Below are 20,751 nucleotides of genomic sequence, written 5' to 3' on the forward strand. Positions count from 1 at the left end.
ATAGAAGGTAGGGTTTAAACAAACAAATATGACTGCTGAATAATTGGACTGATGTTTCTTTTAGTCTCCGATATCTTAGAACAGCTAGAAATAAAAACCTAAAATCATGGAATTGTAACCCATACCAAACTCTGAAATCTGTTCTACAACTAATTGTCTTGCTGTACTTTTAAATGTATTGCTTTTTTGAATATATATTACATTTCACACAAAAGGAAAAAAACTACTGTGATGGTAAAAAATATAAATATACTCCCTCTAGCCTCCTACATCCTGGAGCAGCTAGAAGAAAAAATCTGAAATGATGGTAGGGCAGCCTATGATAGACTCTGGGATCTGTCCTATAACTACTTAGTGAAGAGTGCTGTGAAAACCATTGCTTTTTCTTTCTTCGCTTTGTGTATGTATTATACTATACAACAACAACAAAACAGAAAAAAAAAACTGTTAAAAAGAGTCCATTAGACGCATGTTCCCATCTGCCTGGAGAAGGGTGAGAGAGAGGGCCAGCCCAAGGGAGGAGGACGCCTGCAGCACAGGAGGCAGGGCCTGTGCGCCACAGAGAGACAGACCGCCACGGCAGGCGCCAGAGGGTAGGGGTGAGGGGACAGGAAAGAGCATCTTGTCGTGTGTGACCTTCCAGGCCACACTGGCCAGGGCTGCATCTCCCACTGACGACTTCCCCAGGCCCCAGGCCGTGCAACAGCTGGGTCTAGGGGGGTCACAGGCCAAGTCCAGACCCAGGTGGCTGCGGGCCGAGGGCAGCCTTTCTGGGCTGCAGAGCCCAGCATCACTGTCCCCAGGTTTCCTCCAAGGGCCTGCAAACCCTGCTTCCTTCCCAGGGAGGAAGGCTCACTATTCCTGGAGAACCCACAAGGCCAAGCGGCGCGAGGCCCACGGGCGCTCACCTGGCCGGTTGAAGTCCATGGGCGGCTGCTTGCAGTCCTGAGCGCGGTGGCCAGCGGCCCCACAGTTGTAGCAGGAGAGATTCCCGCTCTTCTTGTGGCCAGAGCCACTGCCGCTGCCCACCAGCCCCTGGGCCTGGTAAACCCCCGCGGCGCCCGCCATGAAGCTCTGCATGGGTGGGACTGCGAATGTGGACGGGCCACTGAGGACCGAGTCCGCGGCCAGGCTGCTGCTGTAGGGAGCGTGGACGAGCGGGAAGGCGGTGCCGCCGCCGTACTGCTGGGGGCCGACGTAGCCGCTGCTGCACATGGGGCTGAAGGGCAGGAAGGGGAAGGTGAAGACGGACGGCCCTGAGAACGGGTGCTGGAAGTAGCTGGCGTAGCTGACGGTCAGGCCGCTGGAGCCACAGCTCCCGCTGCAGCCGCAGGAAGTGCAGACAATGCAGCCAGGCGGGGGTGGTGCTGGCTGCTGGGGCGCTGGAGGCTGCTGATGGTGATGGTGGTGGTGGTGGTTCTGGCTGGAAGCAGGAACGTTTCCTGTGGAGCTGCTGCTGCCGCCACTGCTGCTGTAGAAAGTGTTCTCGGGGACAGAGGAGAGTGTGGGGCTGGAACTGGGGGCCGGGCAGCTGGTCACATTGGCCAGGCTGGCCAGCGATGTGGACGGGTGGCTGCTGGAAGAGACAGAGCTGCTGCTGACGCAGAAGCTGCCCTGCACGGGGCCCACCGGCACACTGCTCACCGCAGAGAAGGCAACTTTGGTGTTGGCTGTGTACAGAGCAGTCCGGGGATTGATTATTGCAGGGGGTACGCTGATTTGCACATTGTTAGAACAGGAAGTTTGCCCGGAAATGGCAGAATCAGCAGGAACTGATGAAGAGACGAGCAGTTTGATGGGTGGGCGGGCCACGTGGAAGACAGTGCTGGCCGTGCCGGCGGCCGCCGAGCTGGAGTCCCCGGCAAGCGCAGGCTGCGGGCTGGCTTTCATCACTCTGTCCAGCGCGGCAGCATGGACGGCTTTGGCCCGTGGACCAAAGGAAACAGTGGGTGACACAGAGCTGCTCTCGGGGACTCCAGAGAGGACCTGCAAGGGCTGGTGGGCGGCAGGTGTCGGCAGCACGTCCACCCTGGGGCTCCCAAAGCTCTTGTCCACTTTGATGCTGTTTCTTGGTCCAGAAACCTTATTCCTCTCTTCCAGAGACAAAAGCGAGTGCATAGAAGACGAGAGAAGCTTCACGTCTGTGTTTCCTCTGTCCGACTTGTGTGCTGAGTTCAGCATCCGAATTGGTAGGACGTGTGACGCCGCAGCTGCCACCTGGGGCGGTGGGGGGTGGTGGCCGGGCGGGGTGGAGCCCGCCTCGTTCTGCACGGGCAGGACCTGGGCCGTGGGCCGCGCAGAACTGGAGGTAAAGTGGGTCAGCAACACCACGGGCTTCTCCTTCTCGGCGGCAGCACGCGAGAGCATCTCCACACCTAGGGTTGGAGACAGAGCGGTCAGCACAGCTTGACCTGGCAGGGCCAGGGGGCAGCAGTGGACGTGCGGCTGCTTACGTCTGTCGTTCTCCTCGGCGCTATCCGAGCTCTCTTCCCGGGCCTGCACCCCCATCGGGCTGGAGGAGGAGCTCGACGACTCTGAGGAGCTGCCTTCCCGGGGCATCTGCTGAGGCGGCTGCTCCACTTCCACCCGCAGCTCTGGAGAGACAGGGCAGGCGATCCTCCAGAGGTGGCCACTGGCCACCGAGACGCCCACAGAAGCTGCCTTGCCCAGCATCTCCTGTGCACTCGACACGGCCACAGCTGGGCTAAGCCCTTCCTAGACAGCTATGACCTTCCCACGGACAGACGGTGCCCAGGTGAAGGGCCCCAGGTCTCTGGCTATGCAGGTGAGGGGCAGAGCTCAGCCCCAAGCTCAGGGATCCTGGCACTCCCCACGGAGCCGAAGGCTGCCTGCTGTTCTGCCTCCAGCTCTAAAGTCTGGGATGAGAAGAGGATTAAGCAAGACTGCCTTGTCAGTGCCTTGAAAGGGACCGCTGCTGAATGAGCCACCCACAAACACTGAGGCACACACCTCACTTTTATGAGGCCTAGTGACACAAGATCTTTTTAGTCACATATACTTAAAATATATTCTGACATTTTTTCCTGAATTACTGTGACTCTGGTACTTCCAATGTAAAAAAGGAACCTATCCATTCTGTGAAGCAACGGGAAAATTACTACAAGTCACCGAGAGCATGACACTTGGTGGAGAACTGGCCACCCCCAATGGGTAGGCATCATGGGGAACCCAAGGTGGCCTGCCAGAAACAGGAGCCCCGTCCCATCTCGGGGGAGAATGTCGACTCCTCTGTTCACTTCCTACGCTCCCCTCCCCGACCCCCACAGGAGTTTCTGGGTCTGAGCCTTTTAGGCAAACAAACTTCTGCAAATAGACTTTTATGCAAGTCTCCATTCTCAGGCTTCTACCTAAACTGCCCCCTCCACTTTCTGCTGGTAGAGACCATAAAAGCTGACACAATGAAAAACAGGTATAAAGCTTTTAAAAAGATAAATGGCAATGGGTGTGGCATAAGGTCTAATTAATTGTCATAAAGATTATACTGCTAATAAACAGGTCAAGGCCTGCAGATTCTAACAGTAAATATCTGACAAGGGGGCACCTGCGCCATCCCCCACCCACCTGCAGTGTGGCTGCCGCGCACGGCCTGCAGAGGCCCCACGTGGCTGGTAGGGGGCACGCGGGCCACCCCAGTGCCAGGGATCGAAGACGGGGCTGGGGGGTTCAGGCACCGTTTCTCGGACTTCTCCCTAGGAGAGAAGAGAGCATGAGACAAGAGAGGGGCAGAGTCTCTGCTTAGAACCTTGTCGTGGTTCATGAATTCTGCTTAGTACCAGGCAAAGGCAATTTCCATCAAAATAATCTCAGGGGCGGAAATTGTGGTTTTTGTCAAAGTGTCTATAAATGACCTTTCCTATCAAACCAAAGATGTTTATACAGTTTTAAAAGTATTAACTAAGGTCTGAATAAGCATAAGCATTAAAAAAAAAAAATCCAATCCCTGATACTTAACAAAATTATGTCTTAGTGCTGCATTCTGCAAATTAGAAACTAAAATGAATATAAATTTCAAAACCACTTTCATACGTACTTTTCCAGCTCCAGTTGAGTCTTAAGTTTCCTCTTTGCTCCCATAGTGAGGGATTCAAATTTATTTAGATCTTCTTCCGTAAGGCTCAAAAACTACCATAAAAGAAACAAATTATAAAATTACTGAGATAAATCAGGGCACTGAAAGCAAAGACCTTGAAATGGAACCTAACACATTGATTCCACACCTTGGCTAATACACAGATCAACCAGACTGCGACAGAAGAACTGACAATTCTGAAACATTTACTTGTGAATAAATAACCTGAGTTGACAGCTCTGAGCCTGAAGAGCGGACCGTGGGCTCTTGGGGTGTCTAGTCGCGTGGCTGAGGGCACCCCAGGACCCTAGTGATGGGGATGTGTGCTCACCACACCTGAAGCTGAATCACAGGAGGCGTGCACGAGGCGCCCATGACAGGGGAAATGCCTGGCACGGCGGATTCCATGGCCACAGAGGGGCAGGTGACGAGTGCACAGCTCCCACGAACGACTGACCCAGCACGCTCCCTATGCAGGACTGCTGCACCGGCACCTGGGCTCCCCAAGAGCTTCTCCATGGGTGTGTGTCTCACAGACTGGGAGGGCTCCCCCCTTAAGCTGTCTTCTCCTCAAAATCACCATCATTTCAGAGCTGACAGCAATGTTCTCAGGTAGCAAGTGACCCAAGAAAGTGGATGGCATCCAAATGAATGGCTCAATGACCACAGGCTGGCGCCAAACGGAGCTCTAGGCTTCACGGCGTTCCGGCCACGGCTGGTGACTCCAGCCGTTCCGACTCCTGCCTTCAGATTGGAACACTTTAAACGGGTCATCACCACAGGGAGTGAAACTCTCTGTTAGGATTCATGACCCCTAAGCACAAGGGACATGAACATACTACATTTAAAAATAAATGTACTAAAAGCTTGATTTCAGGCTTCAACTGTAGATTTTGAACAAATGAAATTTCTACCAGATTAAAAGCCACAAAATCATTTTACCCAGCAGAGGGAGCAAGGAGTTAAAATACCAAAGAACAGGCAGTTCTGATATAACTTCACGATTATCAGTGATATCAAGACTTAAGAAATTTCAGAATTTCTCAACAATGAAAATATGCTCATCAAAGCTCCCTATTGGAAAAAAGTTATTTCTATGTAGGATTGCTTGAAAGATATAAAATCCATCCATTCTGCTAAGTATATGACCCTTAACCCAAGCCAGGCCCCCCCAGACCACCATGTTTGGCCCCTTGGAAAATCGGCCCCACTGAAGCAAGCTTGAGCCCTTGCCCCACTTGGAAGGACATCTGCAGACAGCAGTGGGGAACTGGGCATCCTTCCTCAGCACTGCTGTTTCTCCCAGGGCTGCTGGAGGAGTATCCTTCCTGTCCTGTGGCAAGCAAGGAGTTTGTAAAGACTCAAAGTATCAGAGAAACTGTTTGTTTCATGAGTTAATATAAAACTCTTTTCAATTTGTGCATTAGATGCAGGTAGCTTTCAAACTCAAATCCACACTACCCCCAGAAGGAGGGAAGGACTTAGGGCTTATACGTGTACCTGCTAATACTAGGCCTCCCTGCTTTTCCTTCCTTTATTTCTTCTCTCGCGTACAGATTTTGGGATCCCAATCCAATTCCTCTAGGAATAAGGTGGGAGGAGCAATGCTACCTGAGAAAACAGTATCAAGACTCTCTGTTGCTTGCTTAGCAAACATACCTTCTCCATTGTGAGCTGTTTGAAGACGGGGTAATACTTGTGTAAGCGCAGTTTCCTAAGCCAATCTAAAATCCCGTTTTGTTCCTGGGTCTGCGGTGCCTGCAAGCTGGAAGACATGAGGATGGCGGGCGAAGTGTCCATCTGAGTCCGGAAGGCCAGTGGTGAGCCTGTCCCTGCCGAGTGGGAGCAGTGGGGCAAGGCGGTGGCCGCACCGGCCGTGTGCGGGAGATGGTGTTGAGTGCTGCTCTGGGAGGACGGGATGCCGGCCACTCCACACACGGGCCTGTAAGGACAACGGGCAGCAGGAGCACGGCAGCCAGTGCAGTGTGGCCCTGCTCCCAACAGGCCACCTTGGCCTTGACCTCCCAGACCCCAGCCTGAGACATTAAGTCAGCCTGTAACTCTGGAAAGATCACTGTTCCCAACACCGTCCACCCCCACCAGAGCCACCACCAGTTAAACTGTACGCAGCCCTGTCTGTGTGCGACGAGTATCTGAGTGCACGCACACTGCAAGTGTGTGCGTGTGTACACAGGTGTGTACGAGTGCAGCATGCGCGTAAGTGTGCAAGTCCCTGTTGCCACCAGGCTGGTGCCTAAGCTGTCCACTTTCTTTCTGTTACTTCCAAATCACAGGATGTTGATCATTGTAAATTATACTATTCAATTTAATATTCAAATTAAAAATTTTTAAATAAACGTGAAGAAATTTTTTCATTTAAAAAATACATACACACCCACCCCCACACACCATTTCCTCTCTGACCTTGCCTCCACCTTAAGTTCTAAACCCACACTGGTCTACTGGGGCTGAGGGGAGTGTGGAAGCACTTCCAAGGGCTCGCCCCATGACCACGGACTCACTCTGCGGGTGTGTGCGCCTGTCTCTAAAGCCCCTATGCAACCACAACCACAGGGTGGGGGCGGGGGGAGCTTTACAAGGTCTCGGCAGAGCCCGGGCAGGTGCACTTGGAAGGAGCCTCCCCGGGAATTCTAATCCCTGTGGTTCAGAGAACATTCTCGGGGAAACCATGAATCGAATTATCCCTAAGCAATTCTCCCATCGCAATTACTCAAGACTACGACAGATCAAGAACAATTTAACTCTAGGAACAGTTATTTGCACATAATTCAAGGGCTGTATATCATAGCAAAGTAAACTTTGTAGAATCTTTTTTTGAAATCGAGTGGTTAAGTAGCAGATTTCTCACCTTCCAGACATGCCCATCACGGTACCTACTTTAGAAAGGGAGGGGTTGCCAGGACCTATAAATAAAAAATAGATAAACATGAGCATTTACAGAAAATACAAACATTTATTTTTTCTTCATCACACTTTGCAAACTCACTTGGACTTTGAAGCTGTTGGGTGGGAGATGAAGTGCTGAAAAATTTCTTAACGTGGTCATTTTTTAATATGTGAGAAGGTAACGAAGCCAAATACCTAAAAATCAAATGAAATAGTATTTATTAGCATTAAAAGGGTATTACAAAAAACTAACTGCTATGGAAAATATAACTTTCAATTAAGACAAAATACTTAGATTAAAAAGAGACAGAAATGCCTTGCGAAGTTACTACGTTTGCTGCTTTAATGTGATTCTTGTTACTACTCCTACTGCTTCCCAGAGCTTGTGTCCGTTCTGCTGGACATCGTTCTAATCAAGTACTTAAAGGGCCACTGATGGGCTGTGAAGGACAGCGTCTGAGCAACCTACAGGGCACCTACAGGGGCCGCGCCTACAGCCCTGTGGTGGGGGGCCAGGCAGCGGACTGCCCTCCTAGCATGGTCACAGAAACCTGAGGCCAACATTACTGCTTTTCAGTGTGCGCCACGGCATGAAACAGTATCCAGAGAAACTGTCCCTGTGAGATATTTTATTGAGCCCCCGTTTTATTTTCCAACAAACAGTCTCAATTTTCAACTGCAGAACAGAAACAGCAATCAGGTGTTATTTCACGAGACAGTTAAAATTACATTATATGGCGGCATATACTTTGAGCTTTCTTTACTCATATCCCTCGGTTATTCAGATCCTTCAAACTGTCCCTAACTGATGAACTAGGGGCAAGGCACAGATGCGGACCAATGGGGCAGACCAACTGGACAGCGTGGTGCCGCAGCTGCTCGTATGCCCAGGGCACTGCATTTCTGGGCCTGCCTGCCGCCCCAAGGCAGCCCTCCAGAGTTACCTAAGGTCCGCTTCCAGGTCCAGGTGGTTTCGCTCCACATAGAATGGATCTGGGCCAGCTAAGCAAGGAATGAATTTCTCCAAATTTTCTTCAGGATACAGCTGAGATAACTGTAACAGATGAAAAAGCAGAGTAATTGTGTCAAATGATAAAATCAGGAAACAAATGTTGGATCAAACACTGAGGTAAATAAAGTATTCCTGCTTTTTTTTGTATGCTGTATGGTGAGGGTCACATTTCATTCTTTTTCCACATAAGTATCCCATTACTGAAGCACCACTGTTGAATTTGTATTTGTTTGTTTGCTTGCTTGCTTGCTTGCTTAGTTTTTTGGGGAGTGCATGGGCTGGGAATCAAACCTGGGTCTCCTGCATGGTAGGTGAGAATTATTCCTGCTTTTCAAGTAACTAGCACCTACAGCTTTAAATATACAGAGCACTACCATGCAGCGTAGCATCCCTTCACTTGACCTCGTGGACTCCTCAACTGGAGGAGGCTCCACAGATATTAGATGGCCATGACTTTTGATGGGATGTCACAGACCATTTCCATCAGCTACTCTAGGTCTGCATTTGCTCAGGACGCAAGAGCTGCAAAAGAAGTCATGCCCACCCTAATACTGGAGGAAAGCTGGTCTACAAATTAAAGCTCTCCTGAGTCCACCAGAGAGCTCAGGGTGTGAGGCCACCAAGTGACCTGAATTTCAACCAAGTCCTTCCAAGAGGGATAGGACACGTGAATGGTCTCACCCCTGGCAGAACATGGAAGGAGAGGCAGCTGCCCCTTAAGTGGATGAGAGGAGGTTGGCAAGGATGGAGCACAGCCTTACAGCCGAGTGTGGGCTAGAATGCCAGCCAGCCAGCCAGGAGTCCGAGACACCAGGGCGTGTGCCCTCATTCCAAAGCTGTTTCACAGGCAGGAGACCGGGACAGGGCAGCAGGGATGCAGACATGCAAATGGTCCTCAGCTGCACCCGGGGGCCAGGCGCAGGGCACTGTGCCTTTCCCTGCACCCTTCTCTCATCCAAGGCAAAAGCCTGATGTCACTAGGAAGGGCAAGAGATGCTTCCTGGCGGAGCGGCAGAGCAGACCAAAGGCAAAGAGCCACTGCTTCTGAGCAAGGTGTGGATACAAGAACCCTCTGGTTCTGGAAGAGGGGCTAGAGACCCTCTTGGGCCCAGAACTCTGCACCAGTGTGGAACAGGGGCTGGCTGCTGCCAGGCAGGGCAGGAGCATGGAAGAAGCTCCATCCCTGAACCCAAGCGCACAGACCCTACCTCGGGCTGAGGGGACCATCCCTCCCTCCCCACCACAGGCCTAGCGCCACGGCCACAGCAGTCCACCCCGTGGAGGATATGGAGAGAGGAGAGAGCCCTCTGTGCCACAGGCCCAGGAGGACATGGAAAGCTGAGGATGGAACAGGACCAGGGAGAACAGCCTTCCTGCAGTCCCCGGGGTCAAGGGTCTGACCGGCAGACAGGAGGTAAGCGCAGCCCAGAACCCACGGAGGGGACAGAGGAAATGAGCCAAGTGATGCACAGAGCAAACGAGTAAGAAAAACAAAACAAGCAGCCAAGAGGCTGTGTGAACAAGATCAAAGGCTTAAGGTACACGCACTGGAATCCCTGTAGGAGAAGAAATATTCAGAGATATAGACAGGATTTTTTCAAAATTAACAAAAGACAACAAACCAGACACCCAGGAAGGCCAGAGAACCCCAAGCAGGATAAACATCTGCCTCATAAACGCCCAGACAAAGTTCCAGCCAGCACGAGTGGATCCAGAGAAACGCTTTCTCACAGAACAAGAAACGGGCACCAAGGACAGGACACGGGCAGGGTCCTGAGTGCTCTAGGGAGCAAGTGAGCCCACGGGTCCGCATGAGCGACCATGGAAGGAGCAGCCTTACAGCAACCTGCAATGCCCGAGCGCCCGAAGAGATGAGCACGATCAAAACCAATCTCCTGCCAACCACCACGTGAATGTTCGCCTAGAGGGACTGCAGCCTTGATTTCATCATGGGAATGCAAGACTCACTTCGGAGACACTTTAGATATGCTATTCCGTAAAATAAAGGTGATTACTAAGATGCATGTTTTGGTTTAAGACAGCAGTTCACCACGAAGGCAGAGGATAATGGGCTTTAAACATGTATGTTTAAAGGATGGTGTTTTTTGTTCAAACGATGTTTTTAGAATCACCTGAGAAAGGAGAGGGAAAAGCCCAGTAGTGAAATTAATAGAGGTGGGACTAGGTGACATCTCTAACCACTGAGACGACAGAACCACTGTGCTCAGCCCTGGGACCCCCTCATCCCTAGCCCTTCCTGAGGGAACTTTGGGACTGACTGCTATCTTTAAAAAGAAGCTACCTGTGCACATGACATCTTTGTGCCACATCTCATCCAGCTGCCAGAAGCAGTAAGCTCCGTGGCATGGAGTGTGTGTGTTGACTGCCACTCTCTCCGAGGAGGAGCCCTGGACCACACGGTCAAGGGGCACGAGTTAACTGTCCCTGCACCGTGCTGGTGAGGGCAGCAGCCCACAGACACTACTCTACAGTATCATTAACCGCTGGGAACAGGGCTCTCTTCGTTACTGTAAGCCCTCAGGTCACCTTACCTTTGAAATAAATTCAGTCACTTCAGAGGAAGATCTGGTTACTGATGTTACTGAAGAGTCAGACCACAAGACCTTAAAAACAAACAAACAAAGAGACCTTAGAAACAGGTGCCACATCCTGACTTTCAGCACACAGGCCAGGCGTTAGCCGCTGGCCCCGGCCCAGTAAGCGCTGGGTAGGCCCCTCCACGTGCTCCTTGGGAACAAGGCGAGTCCACGCCCCTGACTAGTTACAAAAAGAACAAAAGCCCAGCTCATGAAAGCTTAACCTCTCCTTTTGTGCAATGATTCAAGTATCACCAAATTACTCAAGCACGAAGCCTAAAGCTTGCTCCTCAAAAATTCTAGAAAATGGGTGACAACTAAAACTGCTTGTGTATACCAGCATACATCATCCTTAAGGAAACTTCCTCCTCTTAACCTGACTTTGGATGCAGAATCAAGAAGTCACCAGAAACCAGCTATTCGCTCAAGCGGCATGTGCTGGAGACACGCCCTCAGGAACCAACAGACCTGGGGAGAGGGCGAGTCAGTCTAGGTGAGGACAGGAAGGTCAGGACTCAGCACAGCAGAGAAAACCTGCTGCAGGAGGAGGATCCAAGAGGTGGAGGGGAAGCTCTAGAGCAGTATGTCCGAAATGGCCTCTACGCCAAGGACTGACCATAGCCTTGGATTTCCTTTCTCAGCACTTATTGTGCTGGTCATTTATTCCATTGCTTCTCAAATGACTGTCTCCCCAGATGGGCTGTAAGCGCTCTGGGGGAAAGGGGCTCCATCTTTGTCCCAGTTTTCTCCCAGGGCTCAACGCACACAACACGAGTGAGGGAGGGCGGGTGGGAGAGAGCTCCCCACATTAGAGGAGCTACCTGTTCTGAACACAACTCGGACTGAATGGAAGGGAGAGTAAGAAGTGAGTCTAATCAGTAAGATGGACAGAGGGCATGGCATGATGATGTCTACTTGAGGTGAGGGCAGATGGAGGCCAGATCACAAAGGGCTAAACTCTAAAATCACAGGGAAGCTGGAGGATTTTAAGTAAGGCAATAAAATGCATGTCTTTTTGGGGGTGGGGTGGTGGTGCGTGGTCCAGGAATCGAACCCGGGTCTCCCACATGAAAGGCAAGCACTCTATCACTGAAAAAATGTATGTCTTTTATTTCCCTAGCCACCCCAGCTCCTGTCTGCCGACATCCAGTCTAATCCCTCTGTCTCTCAGCAGCTGCCGCACCATCCAGCTCCTGTAACATCCAAGCCAAATGAGGCAAGGGACCCCAGGTCCTTTACCTCTGAGTTTTCTGAGAAGGCAAGCACTGGCATTCTTTGAACTAACCTACAATGCAAATACACATACACTTTGTCACCCAAAATCTACACCTGAAATGGAGATATTTAAACAGTTTTCCTGCCTGAAGTGTTCATATTCTGTAATAACACTAAAAGAATCTGGGGGAGGTGGTGGTGGCAGCAGTGGTGGCTAATAAGCAGCTACCCACACGAAACATAAGAAAACCTGAGCTGCAAAGGTGGCGCTACCCCTAGACATGACAACGTCTCACCCAAAGCACTGCTGACAACTCGGGCTTTCCACTGTACAACTCACATTATGATTAAAAACCTGATTACAGCTTGTGTCTCTTCTCTTTCCTTTTCCATACCTCATGATGCATCCTAACCCACATAAAACAGGAAATCTAATTTCCCAGCAATAATGGACAGCTTGAACAGATCATCTCATGTGGAACAGACACTCCACCTTCACCAACAGCAGGTACTCCTGAGAAGTGTGCCTGAGCTCCATGCTGTCTGCTCCCGAGAGGCCTTTCAACACCGAGCAGGGAGAAGGCAAGGACTGGACTCCAGCAACACCCCCCCGGCCCGAGGCTGAATCAGCACCCTCTCCTGTCCCACCAGCCCATACCCTGCACCCTGGGAGACATCCACACGGAGGGGGGGGGGTTGGGCCCACGGGCCATGGCGTGGACTCAGGAGAAGCCGGCCTGCACAGATGCTCGTCGAAGCTAAGGCAGCATCCATTATAAGTTGTGCTATGGAAAAAGTGCCTAGTAAATAACAGCATGATACTTTGCTTTCACTCATTACTACTCAAAAGAGCTATTAAAGCCTTATTTAGACAGGTTTTCAGCATATCTTAATCACGTATGAAAGCCAAATAGGCTGCACACAGCTGGCCCCCAGGGTCACACTCAGCTAGGGCCTGACACCCTTTTCGAAGCAGCTTGCCCTCCAGGGCACCTACTCTTCCTCATTCTGCAAACATGTCGCTGGCACTGGCTCCCAAGCGAGGCCCCATGACAGGGACAAAGGAAGCGGTGAGCCATCATGCCTGGAGACCCCTCCTGAGTCCCCAGTGGGCTGGAGCTCTAGGCACCTGTACAGGAGTCCAGCTCAGGAAGGTGCCCTTGGCCTGGCTTTCTCCCCCGCTCCACTCTCCCAGTGCCTCCCCTACCACACACTTCAGAGAGAGAGGGCAAGTGGAGGGGAAGGGACAGCGAAGGGGGCGGGTTGGGGGGTAGGAGAGGGAGGGAAAAGAGAGGGGGGAAGGGGCAAAAAAGGGGGAGAAAAACTAAGGCCAGGGAAGGAAAAGGAGAGTAAAGAGGTATAGGGTGAAGAGAGAGGGAAAGTTGAGGAGAAGGGAGAGGGGAGAGGAAGAGGGGAAGGGATAAGGGAGAGGGGAGGGGGGTTCCAAATTGTTTCCCCTAAAATCCATGCCTTCCCAAACAGCAGCAGCTGGAGAGGAGGAGCCTTCAGGAGACTCGCCCCTGAGGCCCCCACCTACACCTGCCACACACACCCTCATCCAGTGCCGCTTTCCAGTGCCCCCCACATCTTAGGAACCTGCCTAATGCTCGAACCCCTCTTATCTGAGATGCTCTTCTGGCCCCATGAGGGAACAAGACAGCCTGGGGAGCGTCCACAGAGCACACCCAGCCCTGCAGAGCGCCTTCTGCTCCCAAGGGTTCCTTCTGTTCTCTGCACTGTTTCCTCCCGGCTCACGCAGCATTTCCTAAAGTCTGTTTCAAGAAACACCAAGCGCTAAAGATGCTCTAAGCAGGGCTGGCCTGCAAGTGCTTGTCCAGTCATCACGACGAGAGGCAAAGACCCTGACAGCGCTCACACAGAGGTCTCATGGCTATCCGGCACTGCGGCGACATTCAAGCACACTTTACACATCACACTCCACAGAACCACCCTTCCTCAATGGGTAGAAATTTTAAAGACCAATGAACAAAAAGCCTCGATCCTTCATGGCAGTCTGCAAGGCGTTTGCACTAGGAGCTCTGGGATGCCTGCCATCCCCTTTCCACCCACCTGGGCCCCGGCACATCTGACCCCAAGGCTCTGAGAAGCCCCAGAAAGGAGGGACATCTGCACCAGCCAGCGGACACATGTTAGTTAAAGCAATGAACAGAGCATGCCCACAATTTACGTAAGCGGGGTTTTTTTAAGTTTTTATATAAACTTGCTACCATTCTTAAGAACTACAGAAAATACTGTCATAAGCCACAGCTCTGCAGCTGAAAGGCTGTTGTTTTTGGGGTGCTGGGCTGGGGACCGATCTCGACATTTGACATAAGTATGTCATTATGTATCACCAGTGAAACCTTTTAAGACCGTGTCCCAGGACAGAGACAAACCACTGAAGTTTAAAGCAGGTTCAAACCTTCTCTTGACAGCTCTCTACATGAACATATCTAGACAGCACAGCTCCAGAAACAAGCCATTTTTACAATTATTTTTCTCTGAGAAGTCATGGCCAGCAGCAAGTTCTCTAAGCAGGGGGCACATTCAAAGTCTCTGTTCTCGCCCGGGGAGAGCACTGGGACCAGGGGAAGCTGTCAGGTGGAGGCACCTGCCCCTCAGGCAGCGTCTCCCTCCAGGCCAGGGGCTGCTGGACCCACGAACCTTCTCAAGCCTCACCGGAGGCACAGGCACGCTGGGAGAGTTTCCTCTAAGAAACCTAAACCCCAAATGAGGCTGAGCGGCTGAGCAGCACCTAAGGCCAGGAGAGGAGACCCACACCCATGGCAAAGGCCCAGGGTCCTACTGTGATCCACCAGGACGTCTGCCCTGAGGCTCTCATCCGAGCTGAGGACCCCATGGCTGTGGGGTCCCATTAGATCAGATGCTGACACGGTGAAGGGCTGCCACCTCCGGAGGAGACTGCAAGAAGCTTTTCTGGGGAGACCCATAGATACTGGTGACAGGGGTAACCCAAGGAAAGTGCACAGGCAGACGCCCTTTAGCAAGCCTAGGCACAGGCCCTGCCACCACTTGGGGCCACACCCCGGACCCCAGACTCATTCAGGGGGCCTCCAAGGAGAGCCTCGAGCATGGAGCCAGACCACACACACAGAGCCTGCGACCAGGAGAAAGCAGAGACCCAGCACAGAAGAGAGAACTTTACCAAACTAAGAGCGATCATTAATGTTCAAGACAGGACCATTTCTCTAAGAAACGAAGGTGCAGCCAAGAATAGGACGCTGTAAAAAAAGAACTGTCAGAAAACAAGACTTCTTCAAAATTAAATATACAATAGCAGAAGTGAAAAACTCAATTAAAGAGCTGGAAGATGAGGCAATCTTCCATAAAGTAGAGCAAAAAACTAAAAGGGACAGAAAATAGAGAAAAAAAATAAGAAAATGAGATGACCAGTCTTGAGGCCCAACACCCATATGGCAGGAGTTCCAAAACAAGAAAATTGAGGAAAGCAGAGCAGAGGAAATCACATAATTCAAGAAAAGGTCCTCAAATTAAGGGACATGAGTCTTCAGTTCAAAGCACCACAGTGTATGAAAACAGAGCGACACTAAAGCATATTTCTGAGAAATGTGGAAAATTTAGGACTAAGAGAATAGCTCCCAAACTTCTAGACATTACAAAACAGGTCACCAAGGCTCAGGGACCGAAACAGAGGCACAGTCCTCAACAGCAGGGCTGCAAGGCAGAAGACAACAATAAATAAACAGGCCTCTCAGAATCCTAAGAGAAGGCAATGTCCATCCTGGACTCCCATGTTGTGGCATCACTCAAATGTCAGGGGGGGGAAAGATATTTCCAGACCCGAAAAGTCTCAAAACACATACCTCCCATATGTTCTAGGAAGCTACTTGATTAAATACTCCATTAAAATAAGAAACCCAGGGAAACAAACAAACGAACAAAAATACAGGAAAAAAAGATGTGATTTGATGCAAAAAAAGGGGCTGTGTGCCTGGGAAGGGACCCAGGGATGCCGGAGGTGGCGCCGTGGCGAGCGCTCTGAGCGGGTACACAGGAGAAAGGGGGGTGGCTGCAGAGGCCTGGGGTCGAAGTGGTCACTGAGCAGGCAAATGAGAAAACAAGAGACAATCAACTCCAGGGCAAATACAAAGCTGGAGAGAAAGGAACGTAATAAAAGCCAGCTCCACCGCTGGGCTCTGGACGGCCTGCTCAGAGCAACAGCACACACGGGTCCAGTCAGAGGAGCGCAGGGGACAGCGGGGAGACAGCAGACCCACCCTGCCTGCTACTTGTGGCCACACCAGGATCTCAGCCTTAGATCCTTTCACCTCTGCACACTTATGATAACAAAAAAAAGAAACAAAGAAAAAAAACAGTTGCCAAGATTCATTCTTTGCTTATAGTGATAAAATATTTAAAACAGTTAAGATTGCTCTGATATGAAAACTTTTTAAGAAAAGATACAACACTAAAACGTAATGTCTAGATTTTTAAAGAAGAACTGAAAGAGTTGCTTTTCATTTGTACTGCTTATAACTCTCTCTCTTTTTTTTTTTTTTGGATGGGCAGGCTCTGGGATCGAACCCAGGTCTCTGGCTGTTTTTAATTCTTTTTAAGTCGATAAAACTTTAAAATCTTAACAGATGGTTCAAGAGGTTAGATATTTTCTTTACTTCCTTTTTTTTTTGTATGCTGTGTGGCAGGGTCACATTTCATTCTTTTTCCATGTGAGTATCTCCTTACTGCAGCACCATTTGTTGAATTTTTTGTCTGTCTGTTTTTGTTGGTTTCTTTGTTTGTTTGGGAAGTACATGGACTGAGAAGCGAACCCAGGTCTCTTGCATGGCAGGTGAGAACTCTAACACTGAACTACCCTCACACCCCCCAGATAATCTTTTTTTTTTTAATTTTTTAAATACCAAAAAACACAATGCAAATGCAAACATTCCTATTTTGATCATTCTGTTCTACATATATAATCAGCAATTCACAATATCATCACATAGCTGCATATTCATCATCATGATCATTTCTTGGAGCATTTGCATCTATTTAGAAAAAGAAATAAAACGAAAACAGAAAAAAAATTTATACATACCATACCCCTTACCCCTCCCTTTCATTGATCACTAGCATTTCAAACTAAATTTATTTTAACATTTGTTCCCCCTATTATTTATTTTTATTCCATATGTTCTACTCGTCTGTTGACAAGGTAGATAAAAGGAGCATCAGACACAAGGTTTTCACAATCACAGTCACATTGTGAAAGCTATGTCATTATTCAGTCATCCTCAAGAAACATGGCTACTGGAACACAGCTCTACATTTTCAGGCAGTTCTCTCCAGCCTCTCCACTACATCTTGAATAACAAGGTGATATCTACTTAATGCATAAGAATAATCTCCAGGATAACTTCTCGACTCTGTTTGGAATCTCTCAGACATTGACACTTTGTCTCATTTCACTCTTCCCCCTTTTGGGCGAGAAGGTTTTCTCAATCCCTTAATGCTAAATCTCAGCTCATTCTAGGGTTTTTCTCAATCCCTTGATGTTGAGTCTCAGCTCATTCTAGGATTTCTGTCTCACGTTGCCAGGAAGGTCCACACCCCTGGGAGTCATGTCCCACGCAGACAGGGGGAGGGTGGTGCATTTGCTTGTTGTGTTGGCTGGAGAGAGAGGTCACATCTGAGCAACAAAAGAGGCTGTCTTGGGGGTGACTCTTAGGCCTAATTTTAAGTAGGCTTGACCTATCCTTTGTGGGGATAAGTTTCATATGAACAACCCCAAGACTGGGGGGCTCAGCCTATAACTTTGGTTGTCCACAAATGCTTGTGAGAATATCAAGAATTCAACTTAGGTAAGTTGAATTTCCCCCCACTCTCACCAGTCCCCGACGGGGACTTTGCAAATACTTTTTATTCTCTAATCAAATCATTCTGGGATTTATCGGGGCATCACTCTGGACAAACCAACAAAATCCGGTGTCCTACTCAAGGTCCCATGTACTTATGGTGTTCAATTAAGCTACCTAGATAATCTTTTGATGTTCTTTTCCTCTGTGTCTTACTTGTAATAAGTAAAGAAAACCTTTCATTATTACTAAAAAATGAGTTTTAGGTACTCCAGTTTCTTAACAGAGACTGTGAAAAAGCTATAAATAGAAAAGCTGGCAAAATCAGGACATTTGCTTCCTAATACACTGATTTGACTTTTTCAGTAACTAGCAATTACAATTTCAGCAAAAAAAGCAAACTCCTTGGAAAAGAGGAAATCTCATCTCCTGTTTATAGTAGATTTGGAATACTGTAGTATTATATTAATCTATTCACATCTTCCTAAGAGCAACCTTTCATTTTGTTCTGGAGAACAATGACACACAAAATTGAAACTACAGATGAACAAGGTTGAAAAATTGATGGGGCCTGAGAGAAGTGATTTATTCCTCTATGAAAAAGTCAAAGCTTTTACTCACTATTTCTCAGAGTTTTCTTATACCATTCACAATCGACTCTCATGTTTCATTCAAGGGTACAGCACCTTCCTTTAAAGCTGCTGTTTCAGTTGTGGCATGGTAGCTTTTTCCATATAGCAGGTACAACTTATTATAAAGACAACTCATTTAATATGTTTAAGTCAGAGTTCTGCATACAAAAAGAAAGGTTTGACAAGTAACTTTTTGGAAAAAAAATGTGTTAGAGAAATTGTAGATTTGCAGAAAAATCATGCGTAAAATAGATTTTCCATATACCACCCTCTTAATAACACCTTGTGTGGTACAATTGCTGAAACTGATGAAAGAGCATTTTTATAACTGTATGATTAACTACAACCCACAGTTAACTCTAGGCTTCACTGTTTGTGGTAAACTGTCCTATGGATATATATTACATTTTAATTTTCATTCTAGTAACATTACCCCATCCCTGCCCCTGGCTTCTGAATCCATGAATTTACTTGTTCTCTTTCTTATCAGCGAGATCATACAATATTTGTCTTTTTGTATCTGGCTTATTTCCCTTAACATGAGGGACGCAAGTTCCAAGTTCAAGGACGCAAATGCATCAGAATTTCATTCCTTTTCACGCTGGTGGGGACAGACCACGTTCTATTTATTCACCCACCTGATGGACTCTAGGATCGCCTTCATCTTCTGGCAACTGTGAATAATGTCACTAAGGCCATCAGTGTGCAAAATCTGTTCAATATTCTTTTGGATGTATTATATACTTTGAAGTAAAATCGCAGGTCATGTGGTAATTTTAAATTTAACTTTCTGAGGAACCAGTGTCTTCCACAGCAGCTGCACTTTTTACATTCCCACCAGCAATGAACGAATGCTCCTCTTTCTCCACATCCTCTCCAACATTTGTAGTTTTCCATTTTTTTAAATAGTAGCCATTGCAATGGGGATGAAATGGTATCTTGTTGTGGTTCTGATTTGCATTTCCTTAATGGTTAATGATGTTGAGCATCTGTTTATGTACTTTCTGGCCATTTCTATATGTTCTTTGGAGAAAAGTCTATTCAAGTCTTTGGTCCTTTTTAGTTTATTCTACTTATTATTTTTTAAAAATATTTTTACTGAGTTATCTCTACATATACACAGTCCATCCAAAGTATACAATCAATGGCTCACAAAATCATCGCATAGTTGTGTATTTATCACCACAATCATTTTTAGAACATATGCATCACTCCATAAAAAGAATTAAAAAGAAAAACCCACATATCCCACACTCCTTACTCCTCCCTCTCACTGACCACTAGAGTAATGCAATCGATCCATTTTTCCCCCTTATCCCCTCCTATTATTCATTTTCTATCCTTATCTTTTTACTCATCTGTCCATACCCTGTATAAAAGGAGCATCAGACACAAGGTTTTCACAATTACATGATCACAGTGTAAAAGCTACAGTTACATAATCATCTTCAAGAATCAAGGCTACTGGAAGTTTCGGGTACTTCCCTCCAGCCACTCCAAAGCACCATAAACTAAAAAGGGATACCCATATAATGCATAAGAATACCGTCTAGAATAGCCTGTCGACTCTGAAATCTTTCAGCCACTGAAGCTTTATTTTCTCTCATTTCTCTCTTCCCCCTTTTGGACTTAGGAAGGTAATCTGAATTCCACGATGCTGGGTCCCAGACCATCCCAGGATTTCTGTCCCACACTGCCAGGGAAATTACACCCCTGGGAGTCATGTCTTGTGTAGGGGGGAAGGCAGTGAGATCACCTGTCAAGTTGACTTAGAGAGGCCACATCTGAACACCAAGAGAGATTCTCTGGGGGTGACTCTTAGGCATTATTATAAGTAGGCTTAGCTTTTCCTTTGCAGGAATAAGTTTCATAGGGGTGAGCCCCCAAAACAAGAGCTCAGCCTACTGAATTGGCTGTCCCCACTGCTTGCAAGAACATCAGGAATTCCCCAGGTAAGGAAGTTTAGTATTTCGTCCTTTCTCCCGAGTCCCCCAAGGGGACTTTGTAAATACCTTTTTATTCTCTGCCCAAATTATTCTGGGATGCATGGGGCATTGCACTAACCTGTACAAACCAATAAGATCTCACTCCCTATTCAAGATTTCATGTAATTTGTCCAAGACCCGGGTTCAATTCCCAGTGCCTGATCAGGCAAAAATAAAAAGATTTTATGTAATTATCGCGTTCAAATAAACTGACCACACAAGTTAAATTAGATAATGTTCTAACAAAATAAATTTTGCACCAAATAAACATCTCTTCCTTTGGTTTCACACAGAAGTTGAAGTTTTAAAATACAGACGACATCACCCTTTACCTGTACTCTGATTTCCCTTAGTCTTGCCCAGATGGCCCTCACTCTTACGTCGAGTCAAAGTCTGATCCCTTTTTAAACTTTTTTAACAGTTGCTACATGGGGTAATGCTGACTTTCATAGTTGTAGAACTCAAGCTCTGAGTCA

The 20,751-nt window shown here is 48.2% G+C and overlaps 1 protein-coding gene across 2 annotated transcripts in view; it reads right to left on the reverse strand.

The window, feature by feature from the left end:
* The window catches only part of ZCCHC14 (zinc finger CCHC-type containing 14), a 106,966-nt gene that overhangs the window by 6,056 nt on the left and 80,159 nt on the right, over positions 1-20,751 (reverse strand). Inside the window, exons 4-12 of one of the 2 annotated variants that reach the window (XM_077133243.1) lie at positions 10,562-10,633; positions 7,942-8,051; positions 7,098-7,192; positions 6,960-7,014; positions 5,750-6,032; positions 4,052-4,143; positions 3,583-3,710; positions 2,454-2,594; positions 909-2,375 (exon numbers count right to left, since the gene is read on the reverse strand). In XM_077133243.1, coding sequence (XP_076989358.1) covers positions 909-2,375; positions 2,454-2,594; positions 3,583-3,710; positions 4,052-4,143; positions 5,750-6,032; positions 6,960-7,014; positions 7,098-7,192; positions 7,942-8,051; positions 10,562-10,633 — 2,443 coding nt within the window. The remainder of the gene's footprint in view (positions 1-908; positions 2,376-2,453; positions 2,595-3,582; positions 3,711-4,051; positions 4,144-5,749; positions 6,033-6,959; positions 7,015-7,097; positions 7,193-7,941; positions 8,052-10,561; positions 10,634-20,751) is intronic. The other variant, XM_077133244.1, reaches the window with a different exon arrangement.

The sequence above is a fragment of the Tamandua tetradactyla genome, chromosome 16, assembly GCF_023851605.1.
Source record: "Tamandua tetradactyla isolate mTamTet1 chromosome 16, mTamTet1.pri, whole genome shotgun sequence".
Taxonomy (NCBI): Eukaryota; Metazoa; Chordata; class Mammalia; order Pilosa; family Myrmecophagidae; genus Tamandua; species Tamandua tetradactyla.